This window comes from Clytia hemisphaerica, unplaced genomic scaffold, assembly GCF_902728285.1.
Source record: "Clytia hemisphaerica strain Z4C2 unplaced genomic scaffold, Clytia hemisphaerica genome assembly, whole genome shotgun sequence".
Lineage (NCBI taxonomy): Eukaryota > Metazoa > Cnidaria > Hydrozoa > Leptothecata > Clytiidae > Clytia > Clytia hemisphaerica.
Window position 1 is genome coordinate 37,936 of NW_027103889.1, and position 15,620 is coordinate 53,555.

Consider the following 15,620-nt stretch of genomic DNA (forward strand, 5'->3'; position numbering starts at 1 on the left):
TAATTTTGAACCTAATTAATCGAATCTTTCTCGGCTGGAAAGTGGTTTAAATTACGCTCTATAATTCGAATCTCTCCCTAGTTTGAAAAAAACCTTTGGTCCCTTGAAGATCGAATTAGAGAGTGTCAACTGTATAAGCTCATCTAGGCTCGGTGCTGCAATGTGTTTTAATCAATGAATCAATTGGTAAAGCAGAAAAAAAAACTGCTTAACAAGATCCAAGAGCTAGACTGTTGTTCAAAAGTATACCTCATTTAACAAACAGGCAAGCAACACACCAAACCTGTGTGTGGTTAGTATGTCCTGTTTGGTTGCCACTTGTTCATGTTTTCCACTTTCTAATAAAATGCCATAGTAATAAGTATTTGGATAAGCTACACTCCCTTAAAAAGAGTACTCGCACATCGCATTTCAGTACTTTTTTCGAATTTCTCCAAAAAAAAAATGTAAATTTCTGAGATTCTATAAAAAATTTTTTTTTACCATCCAGGCTTGAAGTGAAGTATCTCTGAATCCATGGAAATTAAGATGAAGTGTCTTACTTGGCTGCAACGTGTGGTTGGTTGGATCCACGTATTCTCCCTTCTCCAATCAACTGAGAGTTGCCATGAATGTTATTATGTATTTCTCTTTTTTTTCATTATTTATTTTGCTTGAAAAAAGAATGGAAATTCATTAGAAAACTAATGAAATTGATTGACAGAGAAAAATTGGGCTGACCTATAATTACTACACCCCTGTCTCACATAGCCCCAGTGGAACTTTTTTCTCATCGGGGATAAAAATTCCTATTGAAATCCCAATGGGGATAGAAATTCTATTGTTCCAAGGTTAAAAAATTCAGTAGGGATGGTTTTGAAGTGCAACTTGTAAACATTGAATTTCGAGTGGGGATGAAATAAAAATCAATCTTCCAGTGGGACTGAAATTCTAGGGTATTTTCTCATTGGGGACGAATTTTCTGCCAAATTTTCCATTGGGGGGCTGGTGTCGCAGCGGGTCTGTGACACAAGGGTGTACTATATTGTTTTTGTAATTCTTTGTTAAAATTTACCACTCCGTACCTTAAGTGTATGGTGGGGATGAAATTTGGCAGATTTTACGGTTTTTTGTAAAATCCACCAAATTAAATACCCGCCAAATTTAACAAAATCTTTTTAGGATAGACAATTCTATATGAAATCAGCATTCTCAAGTGAAAACTATTAAAAAACTAAGTACCTTTTGACTAAGTGCCCAGAATTTCCCACATTTTGACCAACCGCTAAACTAAGTACACGCCAAAATTATTACACTTAAGGTATTTAAAAGACAGGTTCAAGCTTTTAATTACAGTTCGAACATAAAATCGATGTTTTTTTTTCGAATGACAGAAAGATTCCAATTGTAGAAAAGTTCGAATAATAGAACGAGTTCCAATTACGACCCACTATAAAGGTTTCAATCCTTTTTCTCAACGCAATAGGAACAAAATCAATTATCAGTCGATTGCGATTGATTTCTTCCGAAGACTTCGGTCAATTTAGAATAGAAGTTTATTTATTCTTACAAAAAAGACTATAAATCTATATATTAAGACTAAAATCTAATGCAATGATTGAAAAAAAGAAATAATTTATGTACGTTAAATTATTAATCACAAATCAAGATAGAAAATAGAAGATAATGATATTATGCAAATAGAACGGGCTTAGTTATTTGCCGTGCTCGTACATCATAAAAGAAATCTCCCACCAGAGGACTGCTCGTCGCAAACAACAACATTAAACCGAGGAGAATTGGTTGGAAAGAATGTTTGTACTTTGGAAGCTTGATAACACGATCCTTTACCGTGCGTCGTCACAAACCCAGTTCCCATATTAGATAGTTTTTAGCTCCCGAGACTGAAAAAATCATATCGTGGATAACTTGAGTGTCAAAATGCAGCTCTTAATACCAGCTTATTCAAAGTTAACTTTTGTAGGTTCGTTAATCTAGCGGCGTATTCCGATTTTCAATTTCTGAGAGGTAGGAGTTGTTGACAAATGGATAATCAAATGAAAAATACTTAAATATTATGGACTGAAATGACAAAATACATCTAGACTATGGGAATATAAAAAACGAAGAATACTTTAGAAACAAAATAATTGTCGTAAAAATCCAATACTAAGTAGGTACAATGGGACTATTTAAAAATGCTCTCTTCTCATCTGTATAAGCTGAAGGCTAGAAGCGAGTCTCATACCATTTATTTCCTACATAAATTGCGCGTCATAAGTGGTTTTTATACAAACACTAAAAAGATTGAAAGTAACATTTACCACTAAATTTTGAGAAGGTGTCAGGCGAAAAGAAGGGAAGAGTTAGATTCAATCCATCATTATTCGGCGCAAATCTTAAGACATCATTTTTCTTGCTTAGGAAAGGTTGAACGTTTACTCCTAGCCTCCAGCTCATTCAGTATTGTCCATTTACTCTACAACGTTCAAAAAAAATTTCACAGCTTTCTTAAAACCTAAATACTCATTACTTTTCCCTTGAGAATTATTTTACGGTGCTAAATAGCTTACATTAAAGAGACAATCAGATGGCTTCAGTTATTTGGCTTGCTGAAACCTTCTGTGGTCTTGAGTAAAACCTCCAAGCATTTTTGTCTAACTATTTTTCAAAGTCAAGAAAAATGAGTTCTTACAATGTTCTTACGTTAAAATTCTACTGTTTGTTTACTAAAAGTAAACTGTGGAAGATTGCTAGGTAAAAATATTTTGAGGTTTTTCTCAGGATAATAGAGGGAGTCCACATGCCAAACATCGCAAACAATCTGATTATCCCTTTAATTAGTTTCACCTAGTTGAATCTTGTACAAAATTCGTTACTACAGCAAGTTGGTTTTGTCTGTATTACACAATGTACCGTGAATATAATATCTCTTACTTTCTTGTAAACAATATTAAAATATCAATTGTATAATTCCGATCCATGATTCGGTTAATTAATGGAGTCTCCGTCACCTTCGGCCGCATCCCCTACCAAAGCTTCCCGTGAGTCGGTCAATTTCTTCATCTTCTGCGAGTTTCTTTTCCTCGTTTTGTTCAGAATACCACTCTGTGTGTATGAGGAGAGGAAAAGAGTATTGTAACCATTCACATTTTGTGAAGAAAGTAAAGCGGAGTCTCCTTAATTCGAACACCTACGATTTGAATCTCTCCTTAACTCGAAAATTTTTTCAGTAAACAATGCCTAATAAACCTTGAGTTGGATTATAAGTGTGATGTTTTACGACCTTCTCGAAGCTCAAAACTGACACATATTATCAAAGGTTTTATCCTATCCAATGATATTCAAACTTACCCTTCTCCAGTCAACAATGTTGAGGAATAGAGCAGAGATGACACACAAAACAGCATTGGCTAACAAAAAGATCATCACATATTCCCATTTGTGATCGTTCGTCCTGTAAAAACAAAATTTCACGTTCATAATATGATAAAATATAGTAGTCTATCAATAAAACTTTTACCTTAAAAATTTTCTCTTAGGCCCTTAAATTCAAAACAACTTACGAATCTGTTATTCGAAATTACCCAAAACAGATTACCATAAAACTCATTGGTATGCTATGAGTTTTGAGGTTTTCCATACATTAGTAAGCCACGTAATTTCCACATATGGAAGCAAACGTTCGAATGTTTAGAAGCAATTCTTTACGTAAATCGAACGTTTACTTCTATAATGGCAGAGGTTACGTAATTTAACAAAAAATAAAAAACCTATAGAATACTTCTAAACTTTAGAAGTTTTAAAGATAAAAAACTTTCCTAAAAAAACCAAACACTCTATATTTCTATTCAACACTTACTTCAACTTATCGAGGATTGCACCCACAACGAGTGAGCATACACCAATACCGATCATCTGCAGGGAGGTCATCAAACCAAGGGCGGTACCAAGAACGCCAGGATTCACCACCAAAGGCGCTGATGGCCACAAACTTGTCTATGAAGAAACAATAAAAAAACCCCCTTGTAAAAACAAAAGAAAGACTGAAAATAATTTTTGAAAACTCATGGCAAAAATCCGCGCTTTGCAATAGCTTCTTCCACTTTAACCTTTTTGTTTGGAGAAGAGATTCTTCTCTACCACCCTGAATATCTGGAGACGATTTTTTTCCCATTTATGAAAAAGCTTGCCGTCGTCGGTCCTTTTGGACTTCGAGCGTTTTCTTCGCTAAAAAGAGTTCAACACCGGCAAAAATGCAAAAAAATATACACCAAAATCGGGCCACTGACATCTAAGCAAAAGCTTAGATTGAAAAGAAGTGGTGGTAGGCAGCCACTTATGGAGACCGACCTTAGCATGTGATGCCTTGGCTAAATGGGTTGAACTTACAGCAGCAGCAGAATAGGTGAGTCCCAAGAGGACGGTTCCATACAACGGATGCCAGGTAGTGAAAGCAAGAATCAAATACACTGGAATGGTGAAGATGGCGCATACAAAGGCTAAGAGGCCTCGATAACCCAAATAATCCTGAAATGAAAGAATTTTATGATACTTTCAGTGTCAGATTGTGAAGAGTGTTTTCAATGATTTCAATCAAATTGATCTCGCTGGACCAAGCTACATCCGCCATCTTTGATCGAAGTTTTTTTGAAAGTGGTACCCACGAAGAAGCCATTGTAGTGTTTGAGACTTTGCCTAACGACAAATGGGGCTATATCATTAGTGTACAAGCGAAACAAGATCTAGCGCTCTCTCCGCGGGTATCAATTTCAAAAAAACTCTGATCATAATATTTTGCCTGGCTGGCATTGAGGGACTTGGTCCAGGGATATATAAAGGTCAGTGATTGAATTCAATCAGATCCAATCAGATCATACTAACATAAGGGGTCAATTGAAATGGAATATTGAAATTGCCTGGGTATTTGAAAAAAACCTTTGTGAAACATTACATCTCTACGTAGAAAAATAAAGTCACTAGGCCGAATAATATTCTTGACCTTTTAAACTGCACAAAACTAAAAGAACAGTTTTAAGTTATAGATGAATATCGTAAGGCTAGTATAAATGATGAAAAAATGTTTCATGTATCACAAGAAAATGTTGATTCTATTGTGAATTTTTCTAAGGGTCATTATCTTACTTTTTCTCCATGAAAGAATTTTTTCAGTTGAATTTCATTGTTTAACCGACGATTACCCCTTTAAAAAAAGTTTAGACTCGACTCACCACAATGATACCGAGGATAGGAGTGGCAACCAAAGATACATCGTAAACACTTCCCGCATAATAAGATGGCATCTCACTGTCATCACTATAGTGGTATTTCTCACGTATGAACTGACTGTATAAACAAAAACAAAAAAACACGTATAAAAGTTTTGCATGTTTTGCTTTATATAACGCCATTATGGAAGGTAACGTTCGAATCTTTAGAGGTGATCCCTACGCGAATCGAACGTTACGGAAGTTACGTAACTGATAAAAAACATGAAAAACCTCTATATCTTTCTTAAAAGTTAAGTTTCTCAAAATCTTCTTTAACACTTGCAGGGGCTGTAACTTTCAATACAATAAAGTAAAAGGAGTTCAAGATTCAGTTGAGATTCTACAGTCATCTATTGTATGGGTTAGAAAAAAGTACCTAAACTTTTTGTACCTATATGCATATGAAGTTTGAAAGACTTTATTATTTAGACAAAAAAAAAGGTGACCAGGTGTTTTCCTTAGCTGTATACCAAAATCACCTCTACAGATCAAAAACTTTATTACTTGGACAAAGAAAAGGGCAACCCGAAGAACTGGCATATTCCTTAGCTGTATACCAAAAGAAAGATATTGTGCCGCTTTTCTTGAATTTTTCTACTTAGCCTTAACCGACCCCATTAGTTGCCGTATAATGAAATTTTGATGATACCTTGCGTCAGCCACAAAAGGGAAGACAGTGTTGTAGAAACTCATTGTGGTGACTGCCAATAGAACGAATTGCAAACTCAAATGTCGAATATCACCAACTTTCTAAAAAGCATATGAATGAAAATGCTCATAAAGTTGTAATGCAACGAAATCCGAAAAACTCCTATCGTGACTTTTCAAAACTTGTGAGTAATGCTATAATTTATAAATTTCATAAACAGTAAAGATTTTAATTGAGATGGCTAGAAATGAGCTCCTTTGTAAAGTGAAGAAACAATATTTGGAGTTATCTGAGCCTCAATGAACTATAAAAATTGTTATTATGAATTTTCTAGATCTTGAACACTGTGATATGAAGCAGTATGACAACCAGGCTTATCAAAACATATGTCTAAGGAAGAAAAACATAGAAAGGAAAAATACACAGAAAGGAGAAATTACCATCTTTCTCGATTTCTTGGCTCCTGGCTCACGCTGCTGTAAAGATAATAAATTTAGAATGTTCAGTATATATACAGTTAAAGATCCATTATTCGAGTTTTTACGCTATTCGGTAAGCCACTGTTTTGCAACAAATTTACTGTCAAATTTCTTTTCTTAAATATCTATTAATAGACATTCTAGCATCTAATAAAGACTATCAGGTACAGGCCCGGTGGAACAACCATTAACATGGGAAAGTCTCCCCAGTCTACCCACTTCCACCGGGTCTGAGGGAGGAACTTTCTTTTTTCACTGCCTTAATAAAGGAGCCCCCCCCCATCGGTAAGTCTGCTCAAGATATCACATAATTTTTATCTTCAATCACGATCACGAAAATCAGCAAAAAAATTAGGATAATCATGCATCAAGTCCAAATCACGCATCATGGCTCAAAAATCTTTCAAATCACGATCACGCCTTAACCTATGATCATGCAATCACGAAGAAAAAATTCCAAATCACGTAATCACGAAGAAAAAGGTCCTTATCACGCCATCACGAAAACCGCTTAGGGGGCCTCATAAAGGAATTCTTAAATAAATAGAGCGCTACCCACCTGGGCTATTTGCTCCATACCATTCTTGTCCAGTACGTATAATACAAGTGCTCCGCCAAATCCAAGAATGCACAGAAATACACCTGAAAAGATAGTTTAGATATAAGGGAAAAACTTTCAAAAGAAATGTAATGGTGTAAAAGGATAACCGTTGTAACAAAATATCAATTATTTGTCAAGATTAAAAACTTTCCTAAAAGTATCTTTACCTCCCCAGAGTGTCCATTTCAATCCATAGGTCTGTGAAAAGTCTTTAGTCAAGAAAAAGTTTAATATGCTTCCCTATAAAACAGAAATGCAAAACAGTTTACATTAAGGTCATGTCAGCGGAATGTTAAATCAAGTTAAATATGGCTATTTTGACTGGGTATCATATAACATAAGTAGGGACCTCATAGACAATCTTAACCTTAAAGGAACTAATTTTCGTGGGAGCTGATTAAGGCTTTTCTCTTGGTTTTTTTGCAAAATCGTGAAAATTAGAACCTGCAAATTACAAATTTGGCCATTTTTCACTAAAAGATTCAATTTTTTTTCAACGCAAAAATTAGTTCCCGCTAAAATTAGTTCTCTAAAGGTATTAGAAAGCTATCATAGAGAGAAACAGGGGACAAAGTCCTTATTTTCTGTCCAGCAGTATCATCATGGTCATCGAATTTTAGTGTATTTGGGTAAAGTCAATTTTCTTGATCTTTGAAGAAGTTTGATTAACTTGCCAGTCTGGAGAATGAAAGAGTTGCTCCAAATGCAAATGCCAATTCCTTCCCTTCAAACCAATAAGCTGAGATCCTGTTTTGCGCAACTGTAAATAGAAGAAAATTGCGGATATCATAAAAAAATCTGTACACTGGTTTCATAAACAGTAATTCAATGAGTAGATACAGGAGCAAAAAAGTTTTTTTCATTACGGTGGCCCCTAAGGCTCACAAGACACTTTCAGTTCTTATAAATTTGCAAAATGGATTTGTGTCAGAACTGGAAGTATGTTGTGAGCCTTAGGGGCCACCGTATTTTAGTTAGAAAGATGATCTTGATCATCCAAAGGGGTCCAAAGACAAAAAAGGCCAGAGTTGATTTTGTTAATGATATTGCTGGAAATAATTTGAAAAAACATCTTACTTGTTAATGAGCCATTTCCAGCCCTGAAAAATACAAAGGGAAAAAGCTGATTCATATGATTTTACATACGGAACAGTTCTGTTCATATAAAAAGCTCTACTACGCATGGAGTACTCTAGAGAAAGAAGATCCTCCACAAATTATGTCATTTTACATAATTAAAAAATTCAAATAGAAAAAGGGGCAAATATGTCTCAAAGATGAATGAAAACTGCTTTTGAAAAATGAATCTTTTTTGATAATCGTAATCACAAGTTATGTTTTTTGAGATTGGAACAAACTTTATTTATGAAGATAACTCACCCAAATAAAAGACGCCCCGTCAAAAATAAGACAAGCATTGATCCACGCCCTTTCAAGAAATATCCAGATGCAAAGATAGCAGAACCAACAACACAAAGGGCTGAGAAGAACACTGCACCAACTAAAGGAAGGACATAATTTCTCATCTACTGTTTTTACAGTTTTACATTCATCTAACTTGATAATATTAAATGTAATCTGAGATGGGAGGTAGAAGATTTTGAGAATGTTTATAGTTAGTGTGAAACATCAAAAAATGAAAAAACAATAATTTTAAGTAAACCATATTAATTTTATACGATAATTGTCATATCCACTGTCACAGACTTTACTTTCTTAGTTTGTATTATATACAATTATGAGCAATTTACTTACTAGTTATCATACATTAAAACTCAAGAAATGAGGACACCAGTTCCCTTAATCTCTTTTTATTTTGTTTTGGAATCCACATCAAAATAATACAAACCTCTTTGACCAACTTTATCAATGAATATACCAGATCCAATAACTACCAAAGCATTCCTAAAGTAGAAATATAAAATTTAGTTGTTCCGTTATAAAATTGTTATAATCCTTTCAGGAGTAATAACATTTATATCCTGAATTAAAACAAGATTAGTGCGAGAGAAGGAAGTTTGTGTACCCTGACAAATCTTCAATTCTTCAAACACAATATTTCTTACATACATCCATATACATTTTGCAATTAACAATATTGTTATTCGCAATCAATATTAAAATTACATATAGATATATATAAAATGTTTGGGTTTTCTACACTTTTTAAAAAGAAATATTGTCTTACATCCATGCATAAACAGTGTAAAGTAAATTATATTCAGTTTCAGTCATTCCCAGATGTTCTTCACATTTTGTTACATTATGACTATTTGTTGTGCAATTGATTCCATAAGTCTGAGGGATGAAGTAAAATGATCAATAACCACAGATTTATAAATTACAGGACCCACAATTTAAACATCCCTTCATCAAATATATCCACAATATCATTATTGTTAACTATTGTACAGAAAAATAAGCACCGATTATTGGTCAATTCTTGACTGAAAAAATATTCGACTGACAATCATGATCTCCAAATGAATTTTAAGTGTGACTAATTTGGCGTAATTTGATTTCGCTCTGACACGATGTATTATGTATTTATCTACAGCCTTATGGTGACACATTTCATATCAGCTTTTGGTAGTAATGAAACTTTAGGAAAATAAAAGAAATTCTCACCCCAGTAAAACTGTCTTGCAAAACACTAAAACAAGATTTAGACATTGAAAGATTTTAGTTATTTGACGATCATTGCATATACATGAAATAAAGGTAGATTTCAAAAATATAAAGCAGTGGAGGAAGATTAATAGGATCTCGATAAAATAAAATCTGACAAATAACATTTTGATTGTCATTTTAAAAACATGAAAATCTGAAAATCTGAAAATACCTTGGCATGTCAAAACAAAAATAGGATCCAAATGTCAGCAAACAGTTAAAGAATAGGACGAGAAATCGATAATAGCCTAAAAAAAAGAGCATAATTATGAGCATGATGGTTACTTTTAAAGTGGTATCGTAAAGCTTTATAATATATGTCAAAGTCAAAAAATTCAAGATGTAGTGTTTTTTTATGAAAATTTAACCTATTGTGAGGCATGCTGCACAATTTTAAGGTCAGAAGTCCAAAATTGGCCGAACCCCCCTGGGGGTACTGATTTGCACTACAGGCAAAAATTGAAAAAAAATACCACTAAGGCTCAAAGCCTAGATTTTAAGCGCTAATAATGCTTATTTCAACAAGCAACATGCATGATTGGGTAGTAAAAGGCACAAAATCATAAAAAATATTGTCTCCCTATAATGCCACCTGCAAAATTTAAGTCCTTGCAAAATCTTGAAATTTTTGCTTTATATATGTCCCTAAATGTCTGAACAAGTTAAAAATTTGCTGGGTCAATTAGATATATAAAAAGTATATTCTATATTATTTGAAAGTAATTCGGTATATTATATATTACTGTCGAACGTGCTAACCGCACTGGGCTCAACTTCAGTGTCTTTAAATCATTTATAGGCCCAATTGTAAAATTGTAACCAATTTCAACTAAAAACTCATGACCACCCCCTTAAAATGGAAATTATAAAACAATGAAAACCACCCACAGGGATTTGCCCTTGAAGTCTCCAGCCTGCCTAAAAGTTTTAGCCTCGTTTTGGCGAAAACTCGTGACCACGCCCTTGAAAATGGAAATTTTGAAAGGGTGAAAAACAGCCCCCAGGGATTTGCCCAAGTATCAAGTGTGCAAAATTTCGGCCAAATCTGATCATTTTTGAAGTCTCCAGCCTGCCCCAAAATTTCAGCCTCGTTTTGGCAAAAACTCGTGACCACGCCCTTCAAAATGAAAATTTTCAAAAAATAAAAAAAGTTCCCCAGATATTCACCCAAGGAACAAGTGTGCAAATTTTCAACCAAATCCGACCATTTTTGAAGTCTCCAGCCTGCCCCAAAGTTTTAGCCTCGTTTTGGCGAAAACCCGTGACCACGCCCTTAAAAATGAAAATTTTCAAAAAATGAAAAAACCACCCCCAGATATTAACCCAAGGAACAAGTGTGCAAAATTTCAACCAAATCCGACAATTTTTGAAATCTCCAGCCTGCCCCAAAGTTTTAACCTCGTTTAGGCAAAAACTCGTGACCACGCCCTTAAAAATAAAGATTTTCAAAAAATGAAAAAAAAACCCCAGATATTCACCCAAGGAACAAGTGTGCCAAATTTCAACCAAATCTGAGCATTTTTGAAGTCTCCAGTCTACCCCAAAGTTTTAGCCTCGTTTTGGCGAAAACTTGTGCACTTTAATATAATGCTAATTTTACGGTTAGTGTAAAACGCAGGTCACAGGTCGCAGGTCACAGGTCGCAGGTCACAGGTCGCAGGTCACAGGTCAACAAAGTGCAGACCGGAAAAAAGAATAAGATCATAACAGATACATAACATAACATCAATACATAGCGCATTAAATTACAAAAAAGTAATACATGCTATTTAGATATTATAGAATGACAATTGAATAGAATAACAACCTATTTTGACATAGTGACACTTACTTACAAAAATAATGACGAAATCATAAAATATGATGCCTAGCAAGACAAAAGCACGAAAAATATTTATTATGCAAAATGTGATGTGGATGGTGTGACTGGATATAAAATGAAACCAAACAGAAGCTTGCAAGGACCCTAAGAGAGTGGTTTTAGAAGGATGGAACTAATTAATTATTCAGTTATTATTTTAATGTCTTAATGACAATTTTTGACAAAAATATTAACAGAATCATAAAATATGATGCAAGAACAGACAAAAAAACGAAAAATATTTATAATACAGAATGTGATGTAGATAGTGTGAATGGATATAAAACGGCACCAATCAGAAGCTTGTGAGGTCCCTAAGAGAGTGGTTTTAGAAGGATGAAACTAATTAATTATTCAATTGTCATTTTAATGACTTAATGACAATTTTTGACAAAAATATTGACAGAATTACAAAATATCATGTCTTACAAGAGAAAAACACCAAAAATATTCAGCATGTCGAACGTGATGATAACAATTAATATGGCTGGATATAAAATTACACCAATCAGAAGCTCGTGAGTTCTCTGAGAAGGTAGTTTCAGAGCGATTTGTTTTATTATATGTAACCATCATATAACATTACAAACATTACAATATGTAATATACCTGTTATACGTATAATATGGTTTCAAATATTTTCTGGTCTGCGTTATACACGGCGCAAACCGCGAAAGATCGATAAAAGCACATGGTTAAATTTTGATGTTTGAAATGGTTTTATATGGATGAAATTGCTTGAGAATTATGTTTTTGATAATTCTTTGTGTTTTCCAAACATTTTCCTCTGCAATGACATTGATTAGAGTTAACCTGTCATCACTGACCTGTGACCTGTGACCTGCGACCTGTGACCTGCGTTTTACACTAACCGCTAATTTTATGCATGTAAGTTTTACATTATATTTTTTTGCATATGTTTTGCATATTTTCAATGAACTCTCACTGCGACAATTTGACCACCATAATCTTTGTATCATAAGGCCACGGTCACAAATAAAGGTCCTTTGACTGACTCACTTTCTTAAAAATGTGCCCCTTTCCTAGTCATAAAATTTGTCGGATTTTTTAGTGATTTTATTCAAAGAATTTTGTAGATTTAGTGTAGCCAGCGTTTTGATCATCGAGTGTTTTTAAGATTTTTATCTGCAATATCCAAGCCTAATTCAATATGACGGATGATGGAAGGGCAAAAAAGTCTATTGATTGGCTATCGATTGGTAGTGTTGTTTTTTCCATTTGTTGTTTCCCATTTCTGCACTAAGATTCCTATCACTTTTCTGGAATATATCCACTATTTTTCCAGAATAACCGACATTAGACTGGGCAGTATAGACTTAACTCTTCATACGAAAATTACAGGAAACGCATAATTTGGACTTTGTACCCTATGCTACATGATATGATAATTGAATACTATCCACTGATGATCTGCGGCACTATCGTAAAGCTAGCTCTTGGCATACTCTACGCTTGAGAAGATTATTGACAGATTATAGTTTTTCACCCGCGGGGGAGCTCGACAAATATTTTTGTCCCGCCTTTGCGGGACTCTGGCTTAAGTGCTTGCGTGAAGCATAGGGTACAAAGTCCAAACATGCGTTTCCCGTAATTTTTGTATGAAGAGTTAGGTCTATATACTGTCGAATACAATCGAACATAATCGAAGCAATGGAACGGCAAATCCTAGGTAATATTCAATTGCAATTTGATTGCGTTCGACAATCGAATTGCAACTTTGATTGTGTTCAATTGCGTTCAATTGATTCAGCGTTCGATTCGTTCGATTGACACTGTCTGGTATTAGATACTGTTTTAGAGCTTTAGAGCTAGCCTAAACAGGATAACCGTCCTGTACTTTTATAATCTGATATATACAGGACGGGTATGACCTGAGGCAGATTTCTGCCTCAAAAGATTTACAGTGGGATAATCGAATTTAGCGCTGTCCTCACTTACTAAAATAAAAATCAAATTTCGGAACTTGCGCTTTCTCTATAAGAAAGTGTGACCAGTAAAATAACATCAAAATTTGATTGGCTATATTTTCAACCGTTATTAGGATCTGGGAAATTAACTCTCAGCCCATGCCATGCTATATATTTCGCCATCAGTATGTAGAATAAGAAATCATATAGCATGGATCTCCAGGCTAGAGTTAGCCTGCTGGAAAGAAGGTAGCAACTTCAGAAGATTTTTCGAATTCTGTTGACACGGGCTAGACGGCCAATTGGTAAAGTGCCGAACATTTTTGAAACATTTTCAAAATTGTTTTCTGACAGGAGAAAAAAAAGTTGCAACTATTGATGAACAAATGTTTCTGGAAATGGAGGAAAACGTAGTTGAAGGCTGAAACTTTGTATGTTTATCAGAAAAAGGGTGAGGAATTCAAAATCATATTCGCTAATTTTAGTTCTTTCATTTTCATGTAGTTTTTTTCACTTTTTTGCTTCTTTAGCATGGGAATGTCCCAAAAAAAAGTTTTCATTTCTGCCGAAATGGATTTTCTTTTCATTTGGGGTTTCTCCTTTAAGAAAAACTTATTCTTTACTTATAACTTTTTGTTCCTCCATTTCCAGAGGCCCCTTGAAAATGGGTCCTACCACCTTTTTTGACTCATTTCAACCTTTTCCAAGCTATAAATTTTCTTCAAAAAAAAAAACAAAAAACAATGCAATGTCTTCTTTTTTCAAAAAAAGATATATCTTTTGTTATTTTCATAAATATACTAAATATTTTACAAATATTTTTATATAATAATATTCTAACACCATCAAAGAATTCTGCATCCAAATTTCAGGTCTCTAGAAAAATCTTCTGGAGTTGCTGCTACAGTCGAGGCGAGGTGCCAGTCTGGAAAGGAGGGAAATGTTACGCCGGAGCTGCGCCAACTTAACTGGGAAAAGTTGAAGGCAGCAGATCTCAAACTTCAAATCTACGCCAGAGATATCCGCTGCAATTTCCAGACACTGCACACTGGGCGATGAGGTCAGTTAGGGAAACCATCCAGGATCCTGCCATTCTATAAGCCAGCAAAAACTAAGTGATACTTGTAAACTTAAGTTTCTTACCATTTTCCATAAAAAACAATCGAAAACATTACTACTTCCCAAAGCCGGAGACCAGAGCAAATGATCTTGCGTGAAGAGGGCGCCCTTTTGGATCTATTGTTAACTCATTTAAAATGGTGGACAGAGTTGTGGAATGATAAAGGCGCCCAACGCTTCGAGGGTGGTAACGCCAAAACACCCAATATGATCAGCCAACAGAAGGTGAGTTTGTTGCCACGCGAGTTACGTCATGCACTCCACCGTAGCGAAAGCACAAACAACATTTCGCAATAGACCTTTTTTCAAAGAGGCCACCCTGTTGAATAATTATGTAGTCCAGCAGAAAAACAATAATAAAACCATGCATAATTATTACAATATGCATGATGCAGTAATTATGCATGGCTCTATCATTGTTTTTATGGCTGGACTACATAATTATTCAACAGGACGTCCTCTTTGAAAAAAGGTCTATTATAAGAATACCTTATGTGCTTAATTCTATTTGACTTTGAGAGCTTCATTGAAGATGAAAAAGTAGAAAGATAAGAAATGCGCCGGTTAATTTTGTTTAAATAGGTGTGTTCTATCATTGTTGAAAGTTGGAGAAATTTCTACCGGCGCAAAGATTTTTTACAGCCAATTAAAGGCACAGTCTGCTTATAATTACTATGTTTGCTATATCGTCTAGGCAAAAAACGATAAAAAAAGACGCGAACGTAATTTTTTTATGAGTGCGGTTATGATTTTTTTGATTGCGGCCGCGTACAGGAACTTGCCAAATGTTCCTAACTGGAGGTGGCACGGTGGCAGTGGGGGAGAGTGTGGGAGATAAAGGAAAATGAAATTGAAATACTGACCCTTATTAGCATTCAAGCACCAGTGTGCACTTTCACCTGCAAAATTAATCTCTTCAGCCATCCTTGCATGAAGATTTACTTTCTTTTGTCTACTGTTTCGACAAACTTTTGAGGGGGACTCCAGGTTGAAATTTTTTCCTTGAAAGCGAAAGTGAATTGGTCACATGACAGATTTGTTTTTGTAGATACCTAGCCTGAGAA

The 15,620-nt window shown here is 34.7% G+C and overlaps 1 protein-coding gene across 2 annotated transcripts; it reads right to left on the reverse strand.

The window, feature by feature from the left end:
• Positions 1-2,874: 2,874 nt before the first annotated feature.
• LOC136808539 (lysosomal dipeptide transporter MFSD1-like) lies at positions 2,875-15,560 on the reverse strand. 2 transcript variants are annotated; one of them, XM_067065067.1, is made up of 17 exons: positions 15,420-15,560; positions 9,821-9,896; positions 9,607-9,631; positions 9,167-9,276; positions 8,828-8,883; positions 8,359-8,479; positions 8,056-8,078; positions 7,653-7,738; positions 7,146-7,218; positions 6,937-7,019; positions 6,339-6,374; positions 5,899-5,999; positions 5,211-5,325; positions 4,372-4,509; positions 3,842-3,978; positions 3,334-3,436; positions 2,875-3,087 (listed from the first exon to the last, which is right to left on the reverse strand). In XM_067065067.1, the coding sequence occupies exons 1-17, from the start codon at positions 15,478-15,480 to the stop codon at positions 2,971-2,973; spliced, it is 1,461 nt and encodes a 486-aa protein (XP_066921168.1). In that variant the 5' UTR covers positions 15,481-15,560; the 3' UTR covers positions 2,875-2,970. The 2 variants fall into 2 exon arrangements, with proteins under 2 accessions (XP_066921168.1, XP_066921169.1); XM_067065068.1 differs by having other exon boundaries at positions 2,951-3,087; positions 6,339-6,371; positions 15,420-15,552.
• Between the last annotated feature and the right edge of the window lie 60 nt (positions 15,561-15,620).

What these genes read in the sequence shown, in the direction of transcription:
- LOC136808539 (XM_067065067.1), bottom strand. Translation starts at nt 15,480, where the DNA reads ATGGCTGAAGAGATTAATTTTGCAGGTGAAAGTGCACACTGGTGCTTG. An exon ending in GAAATGGACACTCTGGGGAG is followed by an intron (nt 7,020 to 7,145) that starts GTAAAGATACTT and finishes CTATCTTTTCAG; the next exon opens with GTGTATTTCTGTGCATTCTT. An exon ending in TCACCTATTCTGCTGCTGCT is followed by an intron (nt 3,979 to 4,371) that starts GTAAGTTCAACC and finishes GTTTCTTCATAG; the next exon opens with ACAAGTTTGTGGCCATCAGC.